The sequence below is a fragment of the Nyctereutes procyonoides genome, unplaced genomic scaffold (assembly GCF_905146905.1).
Source record: "Nyctereutes procyonoides isolate TBG_1078 unplaced genomic scaffold, NYPRO_anot_genome, whole genome shotgun sequence".
In the NCBI taxonomy this organism is placed as follows: Eukaryota; Metazoa; Chordata; class Mammalia; order Carnivora; family Canidae; genus Nyctereutes; species Nyctereutes procyonoides.
Window position 1 is genome coordinate 24,333,110 of NW_026575140.1, and position 21,023 is coordinate 24,354,132.

Genomic DNA, 21,023 nt, shown 5'->3' on the forward strand with positions numbered 1-21,023 from the left:
CCCCGCCCCGCCGGGCAGGTGAGGCTCCCCGGAGAGCCGGGACCGAGCCCTGGGCCCTGTCCGCCCCGGGCCTCCCTCCCCTCCCCGGCGGAGTCCCCTGCAGGCCCAGCGCCCCGACCCCCGCCCCAGCTCACTTCCTCCTCCCGGCTCCTCCCGGCTCCCTCCGCCCCCCAGGGCACCCGCGGCGGCCGCCACCAAGTTTCTCCCTGGCTGTGTGCCAGGCACCGGACCTGCCAGCTTCGCTCCCCAAGCATCACCTGGGCTGCCCAAGATCAGAGCCGTTGCTGGCGGGCTGGGCTACAGGGCGAGCACGCTGTGACCTGGAGGCACCCCAAAACGTGTGGGTTATGCTCAGAGCTTGCAGCCTACAGGGGGGAACAGGGGCTTCTCCCAAAGGAGGCATGGGCAGGCTGGTCCCAGGTTTAAAGGCCCAGAACCTTCACTGCCACCACGCAATGGATGTCCCACAGTGAACCAAGGCATCCTTGGACACTGGCAGGCCGAGCCTCCACTGCCCCATCTGGCCCTGGACTGGAGCAGGTGTGGCCCAGGTCACACTGCAGCAACCCTCTGCTCACCAGACCAACTCCGAAGGACAGGATGAGCCAAACTTCTGGGAAAATCCAGAATGTAGGAGTGCATCCCTTTGTCCTCCTCCCTATCCCCCACTGAGGGTCATAGCTGTCAGGTGCTTCAGCAGCAGTAGCCAGGGCCCCAGCCCCTGACCCTGGTGGAGGAGGGGCAGACAGTTACCCCTGTGTCCACCTCCTCCTGGATGCCTGGCCTGCCCTGCCGGTTCAGAAAGAGAGGGGTGGCACTCCTGAGGTTTCACAGTCCAGAAACTTCTGGGCTGAGGAATCCCATCTCTAACCCGCACTCCTGCCAACAAACCCAATTCCCACCTTCTTTGGTGGACTGGGACCTAAGCCAGACCCAAACCACATCCTCACACCCATCAGAGCTTTAGTGACTGTGTCAGCCACCAAATGTGGGTCACAGCCAGTTGACAACTTTTCCAGGTGCTCTGCCCAGACCCTCCCAGCCTCTCAGCACAGGGACCCCAGAGCACTGGTGCAGGAACCAGGAAAATCACACCTGCCCCATCAGTGACGTTGGCTTTATTCCCTGCAGCCCACAGGGCTCCCGTGTAATGCACCCACCTCCCACTGGACACACACCACTGTTCTCTTTATAAACAAACGTTGGCCTGAGTCTGACAGAGGAGCCACAGGGGGCTATCTCAGGCTTGAAGCTTTTGTGGAGGGTCCCCGAGGTCTGCAGAGGTGACCTGTCCTCCAGCTCTGAGGATGGATGCTAACTCCCAGTCATCTCCCTCAGAGTTGTTGTTTGGGGCAGTGGGCAGGACCTCAGAGGGTGAGTCCAGAGAGCCCTTCGAAGGGGGGGCCTGGCAGCTCCACACGGTCCAGCTCAGAGCCCAGTGTCATGTCCCTGGCCCTCACATCAGCTCTCCTCTTCGCAAAGCACCAGGTGCAAGCTGCAGCGAGGTGAGGCACTTGGTGGGGTGGCATACCCCTGATGGCCTGGGTGGTGCCAATGGTCACTCCAGTGACCCAGCTTGGCCACAGCACATGGCCTGGCCTGGAGCCCAGTGGCTATCCCTCAAGCCCCAATAAGCATGGACCAGCCAGCGCCACACCCAGCTCCCCAGTCCGAGCGAAGTGCCCTTCTCCTGGCAGTAGCCGGGGCTCCCCTGGAGGAAGGTGGTCAAGCAGCTGGCTTCGGCAGACCATCCGGGCCCAGGAGGTGAGCATGAGGGTCATCCAGGATTTGAGGCCCAGGTCCTACCTGTCGGGTCAGAATAATGGGAGAGGCAGGTAAGTGCAGCTCAGAAGCTCACAACCCGTGGTAACACCCCAACACCCTGACCCACAATGGGCACCCTGTCACTTGGCCTCCATCACCCAGACCTGGGGTGGACAGCACATCCCAAATGGAAGGCAGACCTCCTGGGCACTCAGGTGGTGGGAATGAGAATCAGATCTCAGTGAAATGCTGGCTCAGGCATTCAAGCAAGGGTTCTGACCTGCTCCAGTGGGTGAGTCCTGAGGGTTCCCAGGATCCCCAGTACCATATGTCCCTCTAAGTCTCCCCCTCTACGTGGGGAACAGCACCCCACAACACTGGGGGTCCTTAAACATCCACTTGGAGGGTAAGTGAACCGAATGGGACAAGCCATACTGTTAACATTCTAAAAACCAAAAAAGTAGCGTCACTGTTTCTTCCGCTTGTACTCTCAGCAAGTTGGCTCCCCAGCTGAGAGGTCGGCTAAAGGGAGCCCTTCAGCTGCGAGCATGCTGGGTCTGAGCCCACAAGGCTGGACGCACGCCCCGTGGCCAGGCTGCAGGGCCAGGGCGAGCTGGCTGCCAGGCCTCACCTGGGTGGCAATGATGTACTTGATGCTGCCCGGGATGGGATCCACATCGAGCGCAGCTTTAAGCTCGTCTGAAAGTGGGGTGGGTCTCACGGGCAGCCCCTTCAGAAACCTGGAGAAAGTCAGGCAGGAAGGTGCCAAGGCCACAGATGAGAGGTATGCAGACACCAGATGCGAGAGAGGAAGCAGACTGGCGGCTGCTGGGGGCGGGGGGGGGCGGGGGAGGCTATGGCTGGGGGGTCGGGAGGCAGGTGTCTTTTGGGGAAATGCATAATCCCCGGAACCAGATGGCAGTGCTGCTTGCACAACAGGGCGGGTAAAGCCACTGGTTGTGCGCCTGAAGTTGTTAAAATGGTAAATGGTTGGCGGTGTGTATTTATCTCACACACAAAGCCAGGCTCGAGGATGAGTGAGCGAGAGCCTGGCTGGGGACACCAGACGGGGAAGGCCTCACCCACGGCTCCCACTTGGCCTGGGGGGAGCAAAGCTTAAGAAGGAAACACCTCATGGGCACCTGAGCAGCCAAATCTTGGTTTCGGCTCAGGTCATGATCCTGGGGTCGTGGGACAGAGCCCCAGGTCAGGCTCCAAGCTCCGCGGAGAGTCTGCTTCTCCCTCTCCCTCTGCCCTCCCCCCACACATGAGCACATGTGTATGCACTCTCACTCTCCCAAACAAATAAAGTCTTAAAAAAAAAAAAGGTAACAAACACCTCAATCCAAGTGCAAGTCCAGGGACGTGTTCCCTGGAACACAAAAACCCACAAACCACCCATGAGGTGACAGGAGCAATGGGTTCAGAGTCGCCCACAAGGACACCAGATGCCTCGGGGGCGTCCTTGGTCATGAGGCCTGTCCACATGGTGAGGAAGTCAGTCTCTCACCCCACCCACTAGAAGCCGGTATTGCCCCAACTATGGTGACACACAACGCACCCACATCCTCCCTTGCACCTCTAGCTGGAAAGTGTCCCTGCACTGAAACCACTCAAAGGGACAAGTCCAAAGGCCCAGGCGTTACTAGGAAGCCACAGGCACTGCTCCCAGCATGTACCTGCACGTATGGCCACAGGGCTGTGACACGTGGTGGTCACAGGGAGGCACACATGGTGACATACCATGGCCCCTGTAGAGACTAGAACCTGCCATGGGAAGCCCCCCCCCTCAGCACCACGGCCTCAGCTGCCATAGTCCTGGATCTCAGCAGGAAACCTGCTCCTCCCTCCACCCCTCCCAAATGTGGGCAACCCCCAACTCACTTGTCTCCGTTTGACTCAGGAGGGAAGCAGTGCTGAACAGCAGCCACAAACTCAGGCACAGTGTCCTCCAGGGTAAAGACCACGGCATTGGGGCCTGCGTCAAATGTGTATGCCACCTGGAACCCACGTGGTCAGTGTGAGTCTCTGGAGTGGGTGGCTTGGCGCCACCTCTCATCTGCCACAGAGACCCAGAGACCCGGGACTGTGCACAGCTGGGGTGCAGCACGGCACCCTTGCCCACTGACTTGGGACCGTGTCTTCAGACACAGGCTCTGCTCCCTCAGCAGGCCGCATGGTAAAGCATATGCCGAGAAGTCTTGTCATGGGCAGGCTTGTGCTGGACCCAGCCTGGCTTCACTGCAGCCCTAAGGGACACCCCGCAAGCTCAGGGAGCCGGCAAGAGCAGCATCAGCTTCCACCTGCCCCCACCGCCTTGCCTTGGTCTGCTCGTGATGGGTGTTGAAGCGGTGCACCAGGTGGACGATGCGCCTGGAGGTGTCACTCAGGTAGGAGATGGGCGGGAAGGTGTCTAGGCAGGTGGCATGGAACTGGTTGCTGTCCTTCATGGTTAGCTGGCCAAAACCCTGGAAGTCCCGCTCTTGGATACAGCGTGTCATCTCTGCCATGCGCGCTGGCACCACCGACTCAGCCCGGAACTACAAGGCATGTTTTGGTGAGGTGCTGGCTGCTACCCTATTCAGAGCCCAAGATGTGCAGCAGGGCAGCCAGCAGCCCCACCAGGGGGCTGAGCAGAGCAGATCAGCTTGGCTTTAAACAACATGCCCCGGGCAGCCGCTCACCCGTCCTAGCACCAGCCTTACCCTGAGCAAGGGGCTGGTCTCCACACTAGTCTGCATGCCTGCCGTGCTGCCCATCAGCTTCTTCTCTGCGCTCACCTGCACGAAGAGAAATGGCCTGGACCCCGCCCTGTAGGCCTCAGCCTGAAACGTGCATCCCGTCCCATCTCTCCCCTGGGCTGTGGACAGGGCAGTCCTAGGAACAGCAGCCCCCTCACTGCAGGGTGGGGAGCCACTCAATGCTGGGCCAGGCATGTCCATCATGCAGGGAGCCCCCAGACCAGGATGAGCTGCCCCTCCCAGCCTCACTCACCACAAGTATGAGGACTCGGAGTTCAGGCCAGTGTGACTCGGGGGCCACCTGTCGGGCGATGCTGTCTTTCCCATCGGCCCGCTCCCCCATCTGCCACTCCACGAAACCACCGTACAGGCTCCGGCAGGCGCTGCCTGAGCCCCGGCGAGCCACTTCCGAGAGGTCACTGTCAACACCGTAGACCTGGGCCAGGGTATACGCTGCAGGCACAAGGGGAAGGGCGCAGGGGCTCAGATGGGTGAGATGGGGATGAAGACTTTGAAAAGCCATGTGGATGGGGATCCCTGGGTGGCGCAGCGGTTTGGCGCCTGCCTTTGGCCCAGGGTGCGATCCTGGAGACCCGGGATCGAATCCCACATCGGGCTCCCAGTGCATGGAGCCTGCTTCTCCCTCTGCCTATGTCTCTGCCTCTCTCTCTCTCTCTCTCTCTGTGACTATCATAAAAAAAAAAAAAAGCCATGTGGAGCAGAGATCAGGGCAGAGAGGCCTGATGAGTGTGCATAAGCATGGCAGCTGGCCAAGAGGGGTGTGAGGGAGCAGGGCTGGCTAGGGCCAAGGTCTGATACAGGATACGGAGCTGGGGACCCAACACTGGGGGTCCCCCTGTACTTGTCAGTCATCAAGGGTAGCTTAAGCATGGGCACATAAGGTGGCTGAGCAAGGATGCATTACCGCTGGGGTTTCTGCCAAGGCACAGACTGTAAGCTCACTGCCTACCCAGGTCAGGAGGGCCTACTGGACACTGAGCCAGCCAGAGGAAGCAGAGCAGGGCTTCGGAGGGAGGTAGACAGGTGTCAATGGGCCTGTCGGAGCACCTGGAGCCAGCTGCCCCTGAAGCTAGCTACATCTCAGGATTCTGGTACATAAGCCAAGAAACTGGCCCTCTTAGGCTCAAGGAAGTTCGAGATGACTTTCTGTCACATACAACCTAGAGGACCCTACACACAGTGCTCTCGGGACATTTTAATGTTCAGACGTGTGGCTGTGGGTTCCCTGAAGATGGCGAGTGTGTGAAGTGCCGCTGGTCAAAGCACAGCACCCAGGGGGGCCCTCACCCACCTAGGCAGGCATACCCTGCCGCCGAAGAGGCCAGGCCTGCAGCCGTGGGGAAGTTGTTCACAGATGCGATATGAACCTTGTAGGTGAGGCTGAGGGGCAGGGGGTCCTCATCACCAGTGCTCCTCCGCTTCCGGGCCAGGCGGCGTACTGCAGGAACATGGGAGACAGCCACTGGGCAGAGTGGCCCTGACCTGCTCCCGGCATTTCACCCACTGAAACCCAGCCTCTGCCCCAGGCTTTATGCAGACCTTCCTCTGCGGAAAAGCCCTGGACCCCAGCCCCAGCCCCACGCACAGCTCCGGCTGTGCTCACAGGCAGCCCCCTACCCAAGGGGCAGGGGTGGGGCGGGAGGTTAGAGTGGCTGAGAGGCAGCAGCGCTTCTGTGCGCTCAGACCCAACCCAGAGTGAAGGAGGGACAGCGGAGTCAGGAGCCTCGTGGCCAGCCCCAGCGGTGCTCACATCCCTCAGGGCCCCACTTACTCTCCCTGAGGCAGGCCTGGAGGCGGGGCTGCCCCACATCCTCCTCCCGGCCATTCAGCCAAATCCGGTCCTCAGTGAAGTCCTTGCTAACGGCTGCTGTGGTGGTGGTTTTCAACTGGGAGAAGAAACACAGGCCACCTCAGGGCCAGGTCCCCGTTCCCCAGGGAGTCCTTCATACGACAGCTCTTCCTGGCCCCCCACTCAGGGGCAGGGATGTCCTGCCCAGATGACAGGGCCGTGGAGGCGGAGGCTGGGCAGTGAGGAAGGCTCCAACCCACATGGTCGGCTCAGTGCCAGGCTCTGGTCACCAGCACTTTCACCGCCCACAGTGGAGTCATGGGCGTGGGGCCAGGATGAAAGGCCTCCACCCTCCAAAGGAGCCTGGGGAGCTTAGGAGTGCATGTGACATGGGGGCAGGACCCTCTGGCTGGGAAGTCACCACTACCAATCACCACACAGAAGTTCAACCATGTTTGGTAAGTATTTACTTTGGCATTTAGTACAGATCCACACTAACCTGATCCTGGTGCAAAGTGACACTCAGAGAGGAGTTGATGGGCAGAACCAGGTCCTCATCTCGCTTCCCCCTGGAACAGATAACCCAAGGCCAGGCCAGTCCATTTCCCAGCCCTGGCAACCAGCATGCTGCTGCCCTCACTCCTGCCCACCAGTGCTCCCCAGTCACCCTCACTCCTTCTCACCACTCCCCCATCCGCCTGGAGCCTGCTCCCTTACAGCATCACATAAGTCCTCTTCCTGCTGTGCCCTCACCTTCAGGAAATCCTCCTGGATTGCTCCCTACTTCACTGGGCTCCCAATCCCAGAGCGGAGTTGGAGGCCAGTCCATTCCCCTGTTTCACTGATTCTGTTTTTACCTGTTTCATTTCCATTCAGCAAATTACCTTGGAGTGCTTTCCAGGCCCTGAGCACCCTCAGGATCCCCCCAACTGATTCTTGACAAAAGTGTGGAAGCAATTCAGAAGAAAGGACGGCCTTCTCAGAAAATACTGCCAGAATAACTGGACATCCCTAGGCCAAAACACAGACCTCAACCTGAGGCTCATCCCTTATACAGAACACAATTTAAAATGGAGATTGATTGATTGATTGATTGATTGATTGATTTTTATTTATGATAGTCACAGAGAGAGAGAGAGAGAGAGAGAGAGGCAGAGACACAGGCAGAGGGAGAAGCAGGCTCCACGCACCGGGAGCCCGACGTGGGATTCGATCCCGGATCTCCAGGATCGCGCCCTGGGCCAAAGGCAGGCGCCAAACCGCTGCGCCACCCAGGGATCCCTAAAATGGAGATTTATTTTTTTTTAAAGGATTTTCTTTTCTTTCTTTTTTTTTTTTTTAAAGACACATTTTAATTTTTTTTTAATTTATTTATTTACGATAGTCATACAGAGAGAGAGAGAGGCAGAGACATAGGCAGAGGGAGAAGCAGGCTCCATGCACCGGGAGCCTGACGTGGGATTCGATCCCGGATCTCCAGGATCGCGCCCTGGGCCAAAGGCAGGCGCCAAACCGCTGCGCCACCCAGGGATCCCTAAAATGGAGATTTATTTTTTTTTTAAAGGATTTTCTTTTCTTTCTTTTTTTTTTTTTTTAAAGACACATTTTAATTTTTTTTTAATTTATTTATTTACGATAGTCATACAGAGAGAGAGAGAGGCAGAGACACAGGCAGAGGGAGAAGCAGGCTCCACGCACCGGGAGCCCGACGTGGGATTCGATCCCGGATCTCCAGGATCGCGCCCTGGGCCAAAGGCAGGCGCCAAACCGCTGCGCCACCCAGGGATCCCCTAAAATGGAGATTTAAATTTAAAACATAAAACTATGGGGATCCCTGGGTGGCTCAGCGGTTTAGCGCCTGCCATTGACTCAGGGTGTGATCCTGGAGACCTGGAATCGAGTCCCACGTCGGGCTCCCTGCATGGAGCCTGCTTCTCCCTCTGCCTATGTCTCTGCCTCTCTCTCTCTCTCTCTCTCTGTGTCTCTCATGAATGAATGAATGAATAAATAAATACATAAATAAATAAATAAATAATTCTTTAAAAAAAAAAAACAAACGTAAAACTATAAAACCTTTAGAAAAATACATGGGAGAAAATCTTCAGGTTGTAGGGCCAGGCAACTGAGTCTTTGACTTGACACCAAAAGCCATGACCCATAAATGGAAAAACTAACACACTGGACTTCACCTTAATTTTAAACCCTGTTAGGAGTTCCATCGGTAGAGCGTCTACTTTTGGCTCAGGTTATGATCTCAGGTTCTGGGGATGGAGCCCCATGGCTGATGGGGTCAGCTCCCCACTCAGCAGGGGATCTGCTTCTCCTCTGCAGACTGCCTCTGCTCACGCATGCTCTCTGTCTCTCTCAAATAAATAAATAAAATCTTAAAAAAAAAAAAAAAAAAAAAAGACCTGCCAGGAGGATGAAAAGACAAGCTATTGAGTGGTAGAAAATCTCTGCAAACCACTCATCCAACACATGATCAGAATCTAGAACACAGAGCGAAGTCTCAAAACTCCACGGTAAAAAAGTACATGACCCAATGAGAACACAGACCTAAGACCCAAAGAGGCATTTCACCAAAGAGGACACACAGAGCGCGTGTGACCAGGTGTTCAGTATCCCGTCCAGTAGAAGACTGCAAAGTAAACCCACCATCAGATGACACCCCACCGATCAGAACGGCTAAAATAAAACCTAGTGACAACATCACAGGCCAAAGAGCTGGTCACACAAGCACTGCTGGTGGGAATGTAGTGTGGGAGGTTTAAGTCTCTTTAAAAAACTAAGGTACAACTACCCTAGGAGCCAGCAGCGGCATGCCCAGACATTTGTCCCCCAAGGAGACAACTTGCATTCACATATGCACCCACAACAAAATTTTGCAGTGGCTTTATTCACAGTAGGCTGGACCCAGGAGGAAGGCAGCTGCTAAGCAAAGTGTGGGACGTCCCCACCAGGGCACAGGACTCAGCACTAAAAGAGCCAGTGATGACACAAGCAACCGCCTGGACTATGCACCACAGTCACAGTGACCAGAGGCATTCTCAAAGGCAGCACGTGCAGTGATGCCACTGACAGCGCTCTTCAGATGAGAACATGATCGAAATGGACAGCAGGCCCAGGTGGACGGTACTGAGAGCCCGTGGTAGACTGTGGGAGCCCCGCCCCAGGGCGGGGCCATCCTGGTGGACCCTGCCCCCCACGCCCATCCCGCATGAACACTGTCCACCCGCCCTCATCCCACCCCCAGGGAGGTGGACCTCCCACCTCCCCTGTGGACACTGTCCCCCCACCCCCATCCTGCCCCCGGGGAGCGGAGAGGTGGACACCCCACGCAGACACTGTCCCCCCATCCTGCCCCCAGAGGGGTGGACATCCTGCGTGGACACTGTCCCCCCACCCCGTCCCGCACCCAGAGAGGGGGACACCCCGCGTGGACGCTGCCCCCCACCCCGTCCCGGCCCCCCAGAGGGGGACACCCCGCGTGGACGCTGCCCCCCATCCCGTCCCGGCCCCCCAGAGGGGGACACCCCGCGTGGAGGCTGCCCCCACCCCGTCCCGCCCCCCAGAGGGGGACACCCCGCGTGGACACTGTCCCCCCACCCCGTCCCGCACCCAGAGAGGGGGACACCCCGCGTGGACGCTGCCCCCACCCCGTCCCGGCCCCCCAGAGGGGGACACCCCGCGTGGACGCTGCCCCCATCCCGTCCCGGCCCCCCAGAGGGGGACACCCCGCGTGGACGCTGCCCCCCACCCCGTCCCGGCCCCTCAGAGGGGGACACCCCGCGTGGACGCTGCCCCCCACCCCGTCCCGGCCCCCCAGAGGGGGACACCCCGCGTGGACGCTGCCCCCCATCCCGTCCCGCCCCCCCAGAGGGGGACACCCCGCGTGGACGCTGCCCTCCATCCCGTCCCGCCCCCCCAGAGGGGGACACCCCGCGTGGACGCTGCCCCCCATCCCGTCCCGCCCCCCCAGAGGGGGACACCCCGCGTGGACGCTGCCCCCCACCCCGTCCCGGCCCCCCAGAGGGGGACACCCCGCGTGGACGCTGCCCCCCACCCCGTTCCGGCCCCCCAGAGGGGGACACCCCGCGTGGACGCTGCCCCCCACCCCGTTCCGGCCCGCGGGTGGACGTCCGCACGGATCGTGCCTGGCACCCGGGCCGCGCACTCACAGTACTTGATGACCGCGATGTTGACCGGCGCCGTGCAGGTCACGGCCACCAGCGGCTTCTCGGAGGCCATGGCCAGGAAACAGCTAACGCCGCAGGCAGCCGACCGCGGGCCGGCTCGCACCTCTTTCGCCCGCGATTGGCTCTCAGGGACAGTCTGCTCGCAGGCTGCCCAATTGGCGGTGGGCCCGGCCTCCGCTCCACATCTCAGCCAATGAGAGGGATCGAACGATGGACTGCCGACTCTGGGCCCGCCCCCGTGGGCCGGAGGCCGCGCGCCCGCTCTGCGCAAGCGCGGGAATAAGCCCTGACGCCATCTACGCAGGCGCCGGCTCTGCGCAGGCGCGGGGGTCTGCGCAGGCGCCTGGCGTCCGACTTCCCTGGAGGAAGTTTGGGCTGCCGCTGAGCGAGGGGTGTCCGCAGGCGGAGGCGGTAGGGACCCGATCCGAGGGTCCGCACTGCGGTGCTGGGCTCCAGGCGGCCAGGAGCTCGGGCCCCCTCAGCAGCTCCGGACCACAGACAGGGTGACCGCGCCAAGGGTGCCGCCGGGGTCTCCCGTCCCCGCGGTGCGCACGGTCCTCCCCGCCCCCGACCGCCCGGGTCCCCCGTCCCCGCGGTGCGCACGGTCCTCCCCGCCCCCGACCGCCCCGGTCCCCCGTCCCCGCGGTGCGCACGGTCCTCCCCGCCCCCGACCGCCCCGGTCCCCCGTCCCCGCGGTGCGCACGGTCCTCCCCGCCCCCGACCGCCCGGGTCCCCCGTCCCCGCGGTGCGCACGGTCCTCCCCGCCCCCGACCGCCCCGGTCCCCCGTCCCCGCGGTGCGCACGGTCCTCCCCGCCCCCGACCGCCCCGGTCCCCCGTCCCCGCGGTGCGCACGGTCCTCCCCGCCCCCGACCGCCCCGGTCCCCCGTCCCCGCGGTGCGCACGGTCCTCCCCGCCCCCGACCGCCCCGGTCCCCCGTCCCCGCGGTGCGCACGGTCCTCCCCATTTGGGGTACCCCGCTCCCTGCGGTCTGGCATCCGTATGCGGTCTGCACCTCTGCCCTGACCTGTGCTGGGCAGCACCTCTGGGTTGGGGGGATGCTAAGGGATGAATTGCTTCATAGATAGACCCTATCAAGCCTCATTCCTCCTCTCGGTTTTTTTAAAGATATATTTACTTATTTTGGTGGAAGAGGGGGAGGCAGAGAGAGAATCTCCAGCTGACTCCCGCTGAGTGTGGAGCCCAACTGGGGGATCCATCCCAGCACCCTGAGATCATGACCTGAGCAGAAATCAAGAGTTGGATGCTTTTAAATTTTTTACTTATTTATTTATTCACGAGACACAGAGAGAAAGGCAGAGACACGGGCAGAGAAGAGGCAGGCCCCATGCGGGGAGCCCAGTGTGGACTCCATCCCCGTCTGGGCCTCATGCCCACAGCTGAAAGCAGACGCCCAACCTCCGAGCCACCCAGGTCTCCCAAGAGTTGGACTTGGACACTTAACCAACTAAGCCACCAGGTGCCCCCATCACTCCCTTTTTTTTAAAGCTCAGATAACCAGGGATCTTTTTTTCAGTGCTAAGATGAGTTGCCATATCTATATGCACATTAAGTTTTTTATTATAAAATATTTGTAACAAAAGTTAGCATTTTCATCATTTTCAGGGGTGTGGTTCTGTGGCATTAAGTACATTCCCATTTTACAGCCATCACCAGGATGTAGCCACAGAACCTTTATCTGACCCTGAAACTCCTCGCCATTAAACCATGACTCCCAGTTTCCCCTTCCCGTTGTAAACATTTTTACCTTTAAAATGGCTCCGATTTCAGTGGAGTTGTGACATTCAGGATGAGTTCTACCACCACCCAGTTATCTTCCAGGAAGTGTTAGGAGTTAGCCGAACTTTGTGTATCTTTCTATCACCAGTTTATGCTTGATAAATGGCAAGACCTTTTTTCCCCGTGTAGGTGCCTCTTGGAGATCACCCTAATTCAGAACAAAAGTGCTCCCTGGTTCTGGTGTCTCTGCCTTAATTTTTACAACTCGCCTCCTGTTGGAGCACAGTTATGTGGTGGCCAATTTTTTAGTAGGATAAGCTGCTTTTTGTGTAGGAGAAATTTCAGGAATGGGAATCACCTGGCCAAGTAGCATGTGTCAGGTAGTTTTTTGTTTTTTAGATTTTTAAAATCTTTTTATCTTTTAAAGATTTTTTTTACTTATTTATTTATTCATAGACACACACAGAGAGAGAGAAGAGGCAGAGACACAGGCAAAGGGAGAAGCAGGCTCCATGCAGGGAACCCGACGTGGGACTCCATCCCAGGTCTCCAGGATCACACCCCAGGCTGCAGGCAGCGCTAAACCGCTGAGCCACTGGGGCTGCCCGTGTCAGGTAGTTTTGATAGCTGTTGGCAAGTTCCTGGAAGGATATTGAATCAGTTGTTGAAGCCTGGCCACCAAAGTGTAGAAGTATGCACGCCTTCAGCGCACAGCTCATCAGTCTGATGGTGAAAAATAGTATCTCGTTGTTTACATTTGCATTTCTGATGGTTATTGTTTCAGGTTTTTCTTGCAATTGTGTTTCTGTTTTGTGCAAAGCCACTAAAACGTGTTCTGAAAGACTGATGGTAGATTGCTGTGGGCTGCAGTCACGGTATATTCTCTGAAGACAGGTCACCTGTGAGCCTCGGTTTCTGCCGCGGTTGTGGTGCAAAGGACAGCACGGACATCTATTAAGACAACAGAGTTGGGATGCCTGGGTGGCTCAGTGGTTGAGGGTCTACCTCTGGCTCAGGGTGTGATTTCCGAGATCCAGGATCGAGTTCTGTGTCAGGCTCCCTGCAAGGACCTTGCTTCTCCCTTTGCCTATGTCTGCCTCTCTCTGTGTGTCTCTCATGAATAAATAAATAAATAAAATCTTAAAAAAAAAAAAAGGGCAACAGAGCAAACCGCCTCCCCAAGTTCCTATGTTGGACCACGCCCAGTGTGATGGTGTCAGGAGGAGGTGGGTGGGAGCCTCATGATGGGATTAGAGCCCTGAGGGCAGAGCCCCAAGACGACGCACCTATGCCCCATCTGCCCTTGTGAGGACACAGTAAGGGGACACCATCTGTGAATCAGGAAGCGGGTCCTCCGCAGACACAGGACCTGCCAAGACCCTGGGCTTGGACTTGTAGCCCCTTGGGGCTGCAAGAGATCAGTGGTGGTTTATGAACCTCCTCCTGCCCCTGTCTGTCGTATCTTTTGTTATAGAAGCCTGAACAGACCAAGACCGTATTGTATATACATGATTTTAAACTCAGTTACCAAGCCTTTTCCATACTCACCACCTCCAGGTTTTGGTTCATCAAAGGCACCCCTTCCTTCTTCCTTCCCTCCCTCCCTTCTTTTTAGATTTATTTATTATATTTTTTTTTTAATTAATTATTTATTTATTATATTTTAGAGAGACAGTGAGTACAAGCAGGAGAGGCAGAGGGAGAAAGGATCTTAAGCAGACTCCACACAAAGCATGGAGCCAGAAATGGAGTGCTATCCCATGACCCTGAGATTAGGACCTGAGCTGAAAGCAGGAGTCAGACCCTTAACCAATGTGCACCCCCCCAGGCACCCCCAAAGGCGGCCACTATTCAAATCTTTTCCTCCATATTTCTAAATTACCTGTTCATTCTTTCTTTCTTGATTTTTTTCATGTCTTGTTTTGTTTTTTTTTTTTTTTAAGCATGTATTAAGCGTCATGATCAGACTGTTAACATTTAGCAACCAACAGCATGGGTGCAAAAAAAAAAAAAAACTACATTAAAACCCTTTGTTGGAATGCTTTACACTCTCCACAGAACAGAAGCTAAAATAACCTGCTATACAATTAGTCACAAAACAGTTCTTGAGTTTTTTGCCCATACACATGAGTATTGTCTAAAACATGTCTTCTTTGAAGCAGCAGCTAGGCTGTGCCACCACTGCTTGGCTGAGTTCACAAATCTGTTGTAACCTGTAGCTTCCCTGTCACTTCTCTGGCTCTCCTGCTAAGCTTTGTTTCCTGGAAGTAATTAAAACCTTCTGCTACTGCTATAGCTGCTGCTGCTGAAACCACCATGGCCACCTTGGTTTCGTGGTTTGGCAAAGTACTGGCCTCCAACACCATCGGGGCCAGAGCTTCTGCCTCCAAAATTTCCTCCTTTCATGGATCCAAAATTTGAGGATTGATTGTTCTAATTGCTAAAATCATCATAGCTTCTGCAACCTCCAAAGTTGCTTCCGTCATTACCAAATCCTTTATAACCACCCCCACTGCCACCGTATCCACCACCACCTTGACTGCCACCAAAGCCACCTTGACCACTGAAGTTCCCTCCACGACCAAAGTTGTCATTGTCACCAAAACCACCTCCACAACCACCATCAAAGTTTCCAGAACGACTTCAGCCTCTCTGGCTGGATGAAGCACTAACCATCTCTTGTTTAGATAGGGCTTTCCTTACTTCATAGTTGTGGCCATTCACTGATGGTATTTTTGAATGACAGTCTTGTCTACAGAGTCATGGTCATCAAATGTTCAAAACCTCTCTTTTTGCCACTGCCTCAATCAGTTATGATCTCAGTCACTTCAGTTTTTCCCATACTGTTCAAAATAATCTCTTAGATGGTGTTCTTCGGTGTCTTCTTTAATGCCACCAACAAAAATCTTTTTCACAGTTCAGTGGCACCAGGTCTTTGAGAATCTTCTCTTGAGACAGCCCTCTTTGGTTCCACAACTCTTAAAAAAAAAAATTGTATTTATTTACTCATGAGAAACAGAGAGGCAGAGACATAGGCAGAGGGAGAAGCAGGCTTCATGCAGGGAACCTGATGCGGGACTCAATCCCAGGACTTCAGGATCAGGCCCTGGGCTGAAGGCAGCACTAAACTGCTGAGCCACCCGGGCTGCCCGGTTCCACACCTCTTTGATCCACCTTGTGTGGCCTTGCATTCATGGCTGCATCCACCTCCTCCACGGTGGCATACGTGACAAACCCAAAGCCTCTGGAGTGTTTGGTGTTGGGGTCTCTCATTACCACACAGTCCGTAAGCGTCCCCCATTGCTCAAAATGGCTCCTCAGACTTCCATCGGTTGTTTCAAAGCTCAAACCTCTGGTGAAGAGCTTCCGCAGCTGCTCAGGCTCTTTGGGAGACTCTTAGACATGATGGCAGTGGGAGGGGAGACTTCAGCGATGCTTACTCGGCAGAGTCCATGGGCAGAGAGCGATGTCCCGTGTTCTTTCAGTCCTGGAGAGCATCTGTTGCTGACCGCTGAGTAGAAATCAGGGGTTCTCTTCCATCCCAACCACATTCCTGCCTCCCCCAGCCTCCCTAGGTACTGCTCTGTTGTTATTGTGACTATGTAAATCGTGCTCTGTTCCCTGTGTGACCACGTGCTTGGGGGCAAAGCCTCCCGTATTTAATAGGAACATTAAACGAACCAACCCCCTAAGAGTGTACATAGATCCCCCGCTAGCACCTTCACTGTAGGACTCACCCACACGTATGAAGTAACTCCTCATAGGGCCTCTTCAATGAATAACTATATATTTTTTCCTACTCTGAGTGGTAGGGTTAACGCCTGTTAGGTCACAGAGGGGATGATAAATCAGAAGTCACATTATTCTGATTTTCTACTTGTTCCTTTAAAGTATTTCGAAGATGGTGGAAAATAGGGAGTAAAGCTTGAAATTTCAAAGCTGAGTACCAAGAATGAAGAGCAAAGTACTCCTGTAAGCCTAAAGTATCTCCCATGATCCTCAGATTTTCTTTCTCTTTTTGTTTTATAGCATTAAAAAAATTGTTCTAAAATACACATCGCCTTGGGGCACATGGTGGGGAGGCTCAGCCAGTTGAGTGTCTTGAGTTTCGGTTTCAGCTCAGATCGTGATCTCAGGGTCCTGGGACTGAACCCCAAGTGGGGCTCTGTCCTCCGTGCCAAGTCTGCCTGAGATTCTCTCTCCCTGTCCCTGCCCCTCCTGCCGTATGTGTTCTCTCTCTCTCTCTCCTCTCTCCCCTCAAACTAAATAGATAAATCTTTTTAAAAAAATAATATGTATGTAGCCTAAAGTTTGCCACCTTAACCATTTTTTTGATCAGCTCAGGGACATTAAGAACAATTCACACTGTAATGCAAACACCAGTATCACCCATCCCCAGACTTTTCCATCTTCCACAGCTGGAGCTCTGTCCCCATTACGCTAACTCCCCATCCTGTCCCAAACCCCCAGCGCCCCCATCTTCCTCTATGGATCTGACTTTTAGGAGCCTCATATAAATGGGATTTTACAGCGTTTGTCCTGTTGTGAGTGTCCACCAGGGCCATCCATGCTGTAGCAGGTGTCACGACAACTCTCCTAGCGCTGAGTGATCCTCCACTGTGTGGATGGACTGCATTCTGCTTATCCACTCATCTACTGACGGACACTTAGTTTGCTTCCACCTTTTGGCCACTGTGAGTGATGCTGCTGTGATACAGGTGTACCAATACCTGTTCAGGTCCCTGCTTTTAGTTCCTCTGGGCGTGTATTCACTCTGCTGCTTTTCCCTCCTGCTTGGGGACCAGACAGGGACCAGAGCTCAGTGCTCCTGGGTCTCCCACCCCCTGATCCTGAGAACCTCCAGCTGTCCGCCCATCTCTGCCCACTTTGCCCCAGCCCGTGCATTGGAGACTGAGTCGTTACATGAATTACCTTATTTATGCTTGCAATAGACTATTGTCTTAAACAACAGTTTAAGCAATTGCTAGGCAGCTCAGTGAGGCATGCTTGATATTCTCTACCTGCCCAGACTCACCAAGCATTCCCATCTAGAAAGTGGGCAGAGCTGGCACCTGGGGGGTCATGTCGGTGTTCCACTGTTAAAATAACATTACATGGTTTTGAAAGGGAGCTCTTAGGGGCTGAGTTGTCCTCTGAAAATTCACCTGTTGATGTCCTGACTTCCAGGACCTCAAGATGTGATTCTGTTTAGGGAGAAGGTCTTTAAAGAGGTGATAAAGTGAGGTCAGGAGGGTGGACCCTGATCCCAGTGACTGGGGGAGCTAAGGAAATCAGACACACACATGCATGGAAGGCCCCGTGAGGACATAAGGACAAGATGCCAGTGTGCAGGCCACGTAGAGAGGCCTCAGCACAGACCAGCCTGCCAACACCTCCATCTGGGACCTGCAGCTCCCAGGACTGGGAAGGAGTGATCTGAGCTCTAAGCCCCACCTGTGGGGTTAGTGATGGCGGCCCTAGTGTAGGGCAGTTAGGATACATTGTAGTCCCCAGGTACTCGGGAAGAGGGCATTCTGCAGGTGATTCGGGTACACTTTACTGTAGATGGTGATGGGGGCCTCCATGCAGCTTTCACCACCTCCCACTTGGCCCTATATGACTTGCTCTTAGGAGGTACCTACCAGCCTCTTGCTGCTGGTCTTTCCCTGAAAGGTTTTTGGTTCCAGCAGGAATGGTTTATGGTCTCATTGTAAAGCAGAAGGACCAAAGCTGTGAGTCATGGAACGTGGAGGGTCGAGTATTTGTCAGGCACCTGCTGGGTGCCGGGTGCTGTGCTGGGCAGGCTACCTGCTACCTGTGTGGTTCTCAAGCCCAGCTGTTAGTGGCAACAAGAAATCTTCCCAAATCTGCCTTTGGACTTGCTGGGTCCCAGCCATTCGCTTTGAGCTCCTCCTTCCCTGCCTTTCTGTCCTGCTTCTCAGAGCCCAGTCAGCTCGGTGAGATCCCGAGCATCCTGCTGTCCTTTTGCTGCTTTCCAGCCACCTGTCCTTTCTGCTCACGGCCCCTTCTCTTCCCCTGGGCAGAGGTGAGGAGAGCCCTGCTTCTCACACTCGGGTCCCAGAACTGCTGGGGAAGTGTTTTGAAGCCCTGGGGCGGCTTCCCTTCCTGCCCCAGCCGCCCTCTGACTATCTGCTGCCCTTGAAAGAACAGCCTCTGCCATCCTGATCACCCTGTTTCTGATTTCCAAGAGAAAAGAAAGCCCAGAATGTCTCAGCGAGCATGGCAACATGGTTCAGTAGCTGAGATCACGACTCTGAAGCCAGAGTGCGTGGGTTTACATCCCAGCCACCACTGCCAACTTCACAAGCTTTCTGGTGGAGGAGAAAGGCCTGGAAGGGCCCTGCGATGTCCTGTCAGTGTCATCCTGCAGCGAGTGCTGGTTATGATCGGCCCCAGAAGCGCCCAGGTAAGTGCTGCCACCTTCCAGAAGAAACTGTGTTTGTGTGGTTAAATCTATGAGTGACACAGCTTCTTCTCTGGTGCCCGCTCTCCAGAGTGAGCTCAAATGCACCATTGCCTACTGCATTCATGCGACTCAGCAGCCTTGCCAGCTGGGGCCACCAGCATTGCCGCTCCACACTCACCGCAGTGTCTCCCTGCTATGGCTGCTAACGGTGAAGAGTGAGTGTTGCCTCCATCACCCCCATTGGCTGCCCACCCGCTTGGTCACACCTGCACGTGCTGTCCTCCACCACCCCCAACCTGGGGCAGCACAGTGGGCTGCTCGCCTGTCCCCCCACCCCCAGCCTGATACTGGTTGTCATGTCTGTGCTAAAGGTACAGGCCCTGACTGTCCCCAGAAATGGACTAAAGAAAAAAAATAATAAAGGCTGGTCTAGACTAAGCCTCTGCCTTGTTCCCGTCTGTTCCTTCATTCCCTTAATTTTAAGTTGGCTTCACATCCAATGTGGGGCTTGACTTCATCACCCCAAGTTTAACAGTTGGATGCTCTACTGACTGAGCCAGCCAGGCGCCCCTTCCTTCATTCCCTTGATGTTTGCTGAGCACCTGTCGCCATCAGACATAGGCCAGGCCCGTGGGTTACAGGACTGTTCCCCTGCAGTGGGGTTCAGGGTAGAAGGTGGCCTCCTACATGATTCCAAGGATCGTGGTCTTGAACTTGAGGCTTCCTGGGGAGCTGGAGGAGGCTGGAGCGACACTGGGTGTAGGGCGGTAGGTGCAAATGGAAGAAGGGATTGGGGCCCAGGAAGAGCCTCCCACTAGTCGGGCCAAAACCACAGGGCTTGAGCTGAGGCAGTGGCAGGAGAACAGAGGAAGAGCCTGGTGTAAGTGAGAAAATGTGTGACCCAGGCAGCGGCAGCTCCTGTGAAACGAGAGTCTCTCACTGCCCACATATGAAGGGTCATGTGGCCTTGGATTCGTTTCCAAAGTTGGTGGGTAAAAGGAGAAAACACACTTAGAATTACCCCCAAAGAACCCCTTCACATCACCCACAAGGCCAAGTGGTCCCCCCCTGCCATGCCGAATGGTGTCTGTGAGCCCCCAGAGGCTCCTGCTCCCACACTGGGGCCACACATGGGTAAGGTACATGGTTCCCCAGCTATGTCTCCAGAAGGCTTTCACGCTCTAGACTCAGCACCCGAGCACTCTCTCCCCATATGGGGGGCATCGCCATTTACCCATATCAGGAATTAAAGGTGATGCCGTTTTAAAGATTATCAACCACATTCATTTAAAATCATCAATCAGGGATCCCTGGGTGGTGCAGCGGTTTGGCGCCTGCCTTTGGCCCAGAGCGCGATCCTGGAGACTCTGGATCGAATCCCACATCGGGCTCCCTGTGCATGGAGCCTGCTTCTCCCTCTGCCTATGTCTCTGCCTCTCTCTCTTTCTCTCTCTGTGACTATCATAAATAAATAAAAAAAAATTAAAATCATCAATCATAGGGCAGTCTGGGTGGCTCAGCAGTTTAATGCCACCTTCGGCCCAGAGCGTGATCCTGGAGACCCAGAATCGAGTCCCATGTCAGGCTCCCTGCCTGGAGCCTGCTTCTCCCTCTGCCTGTGTCTCTGCCTCTCTCTGTGTGTGTCTCTCATGAATAGATAAATAAAATCTTTTTTAAAAATCATCAGTCATAAACCCATTGTGTGCAAGGGTATTTGTGTGAAAGGTAACTATTTTCCAAAACGAAGTTTTAGGAGAGTGGCATTGTTTTGCATTTTTGCAAATCTGGGTGTCTGGTTTCCTGGGTCCAGCAGCCTGTCTGCTTCTGCTGTATGTGGCTCAGGAAAAGCCCGTCTCCACAGACGTGTAGATGGAAGCATGCTCCCAGCCTTCAGGTACCTGTGGCCCGTCTCTGGTGGTACGCTGCATCTCAGCCTGTGGCATCTGACCTGTCGGTGAACAAATCCCGGGCTCTGTTTCACGGAAATCCGTCTTGTACACGGGGTCTCCAGCCCAGGCAGGATTTTGTAGCGTCAGCATCAGTCATTAGGAAAATATAAGTTCGCTGATTTATCCAGAACCTCCATATGTTGACGTTTCATTTTATAATTTTAAAAAATCATTTTCTCATCAGAAAAGTCTTTAAGGGGCAGCCCAGGTGGCTCAGCGGTTTGGCGCCACCTTCGGCCCAGGGCCTGATCCTGGAGACCCAGGATTGAGTCCCACATTGGGCTCCCTGCCTGGAGCCTGCTTCTCCCTCTGCTTGTGTCTCTGCACCCCCCCCCCCCCGCCCTCTGTGTGTCTCTCATGAATAAATAAATAAAATATTTAAGAAAAAAAGAAAAGTC

The 21,023-nt window shown here is 55.3% G+C and overlaps 1 protein-coding gene across 1 annotated transcript; it reads right to left on the minus strand.

The window, feature by feature from the left end:
* Positions 1-1,103: 1,103 nt before the first annotated feature.
* MVD (mevalonate diphosphate decarboxylase) lies at positions 1,104-10,723 on the minus strand. Its single transcript, XM_055306867.1, has 10 exons — positions 10,493-10,723; positions 6,815-6,884; positions 6,298-6,412; positions 5,818-5,964; positions 4,759-4,958; positions 4,470-4,544; positions 4,086-4,304; positions 3,649-3,764; positions 2,396-2,504; positions 1,104-1,806 (listed from the first exon to the last, which is right to left on the minus strand). The coding sequence occupies exons 1-10, from the start codon at positions 10,561-10,563 to the stop codon at positions 1,726-1,728; spliced, it is 1,203 nt and encodes a 400-aa protein (XP_055162842.1). The 5' UTR covers positions 10,564-10,723; the 3' UTR covers positions 1,104-1,725.
* Between the last annotated feature and the right edge of the window lie 10,300 nt (positions 10,724-21,023).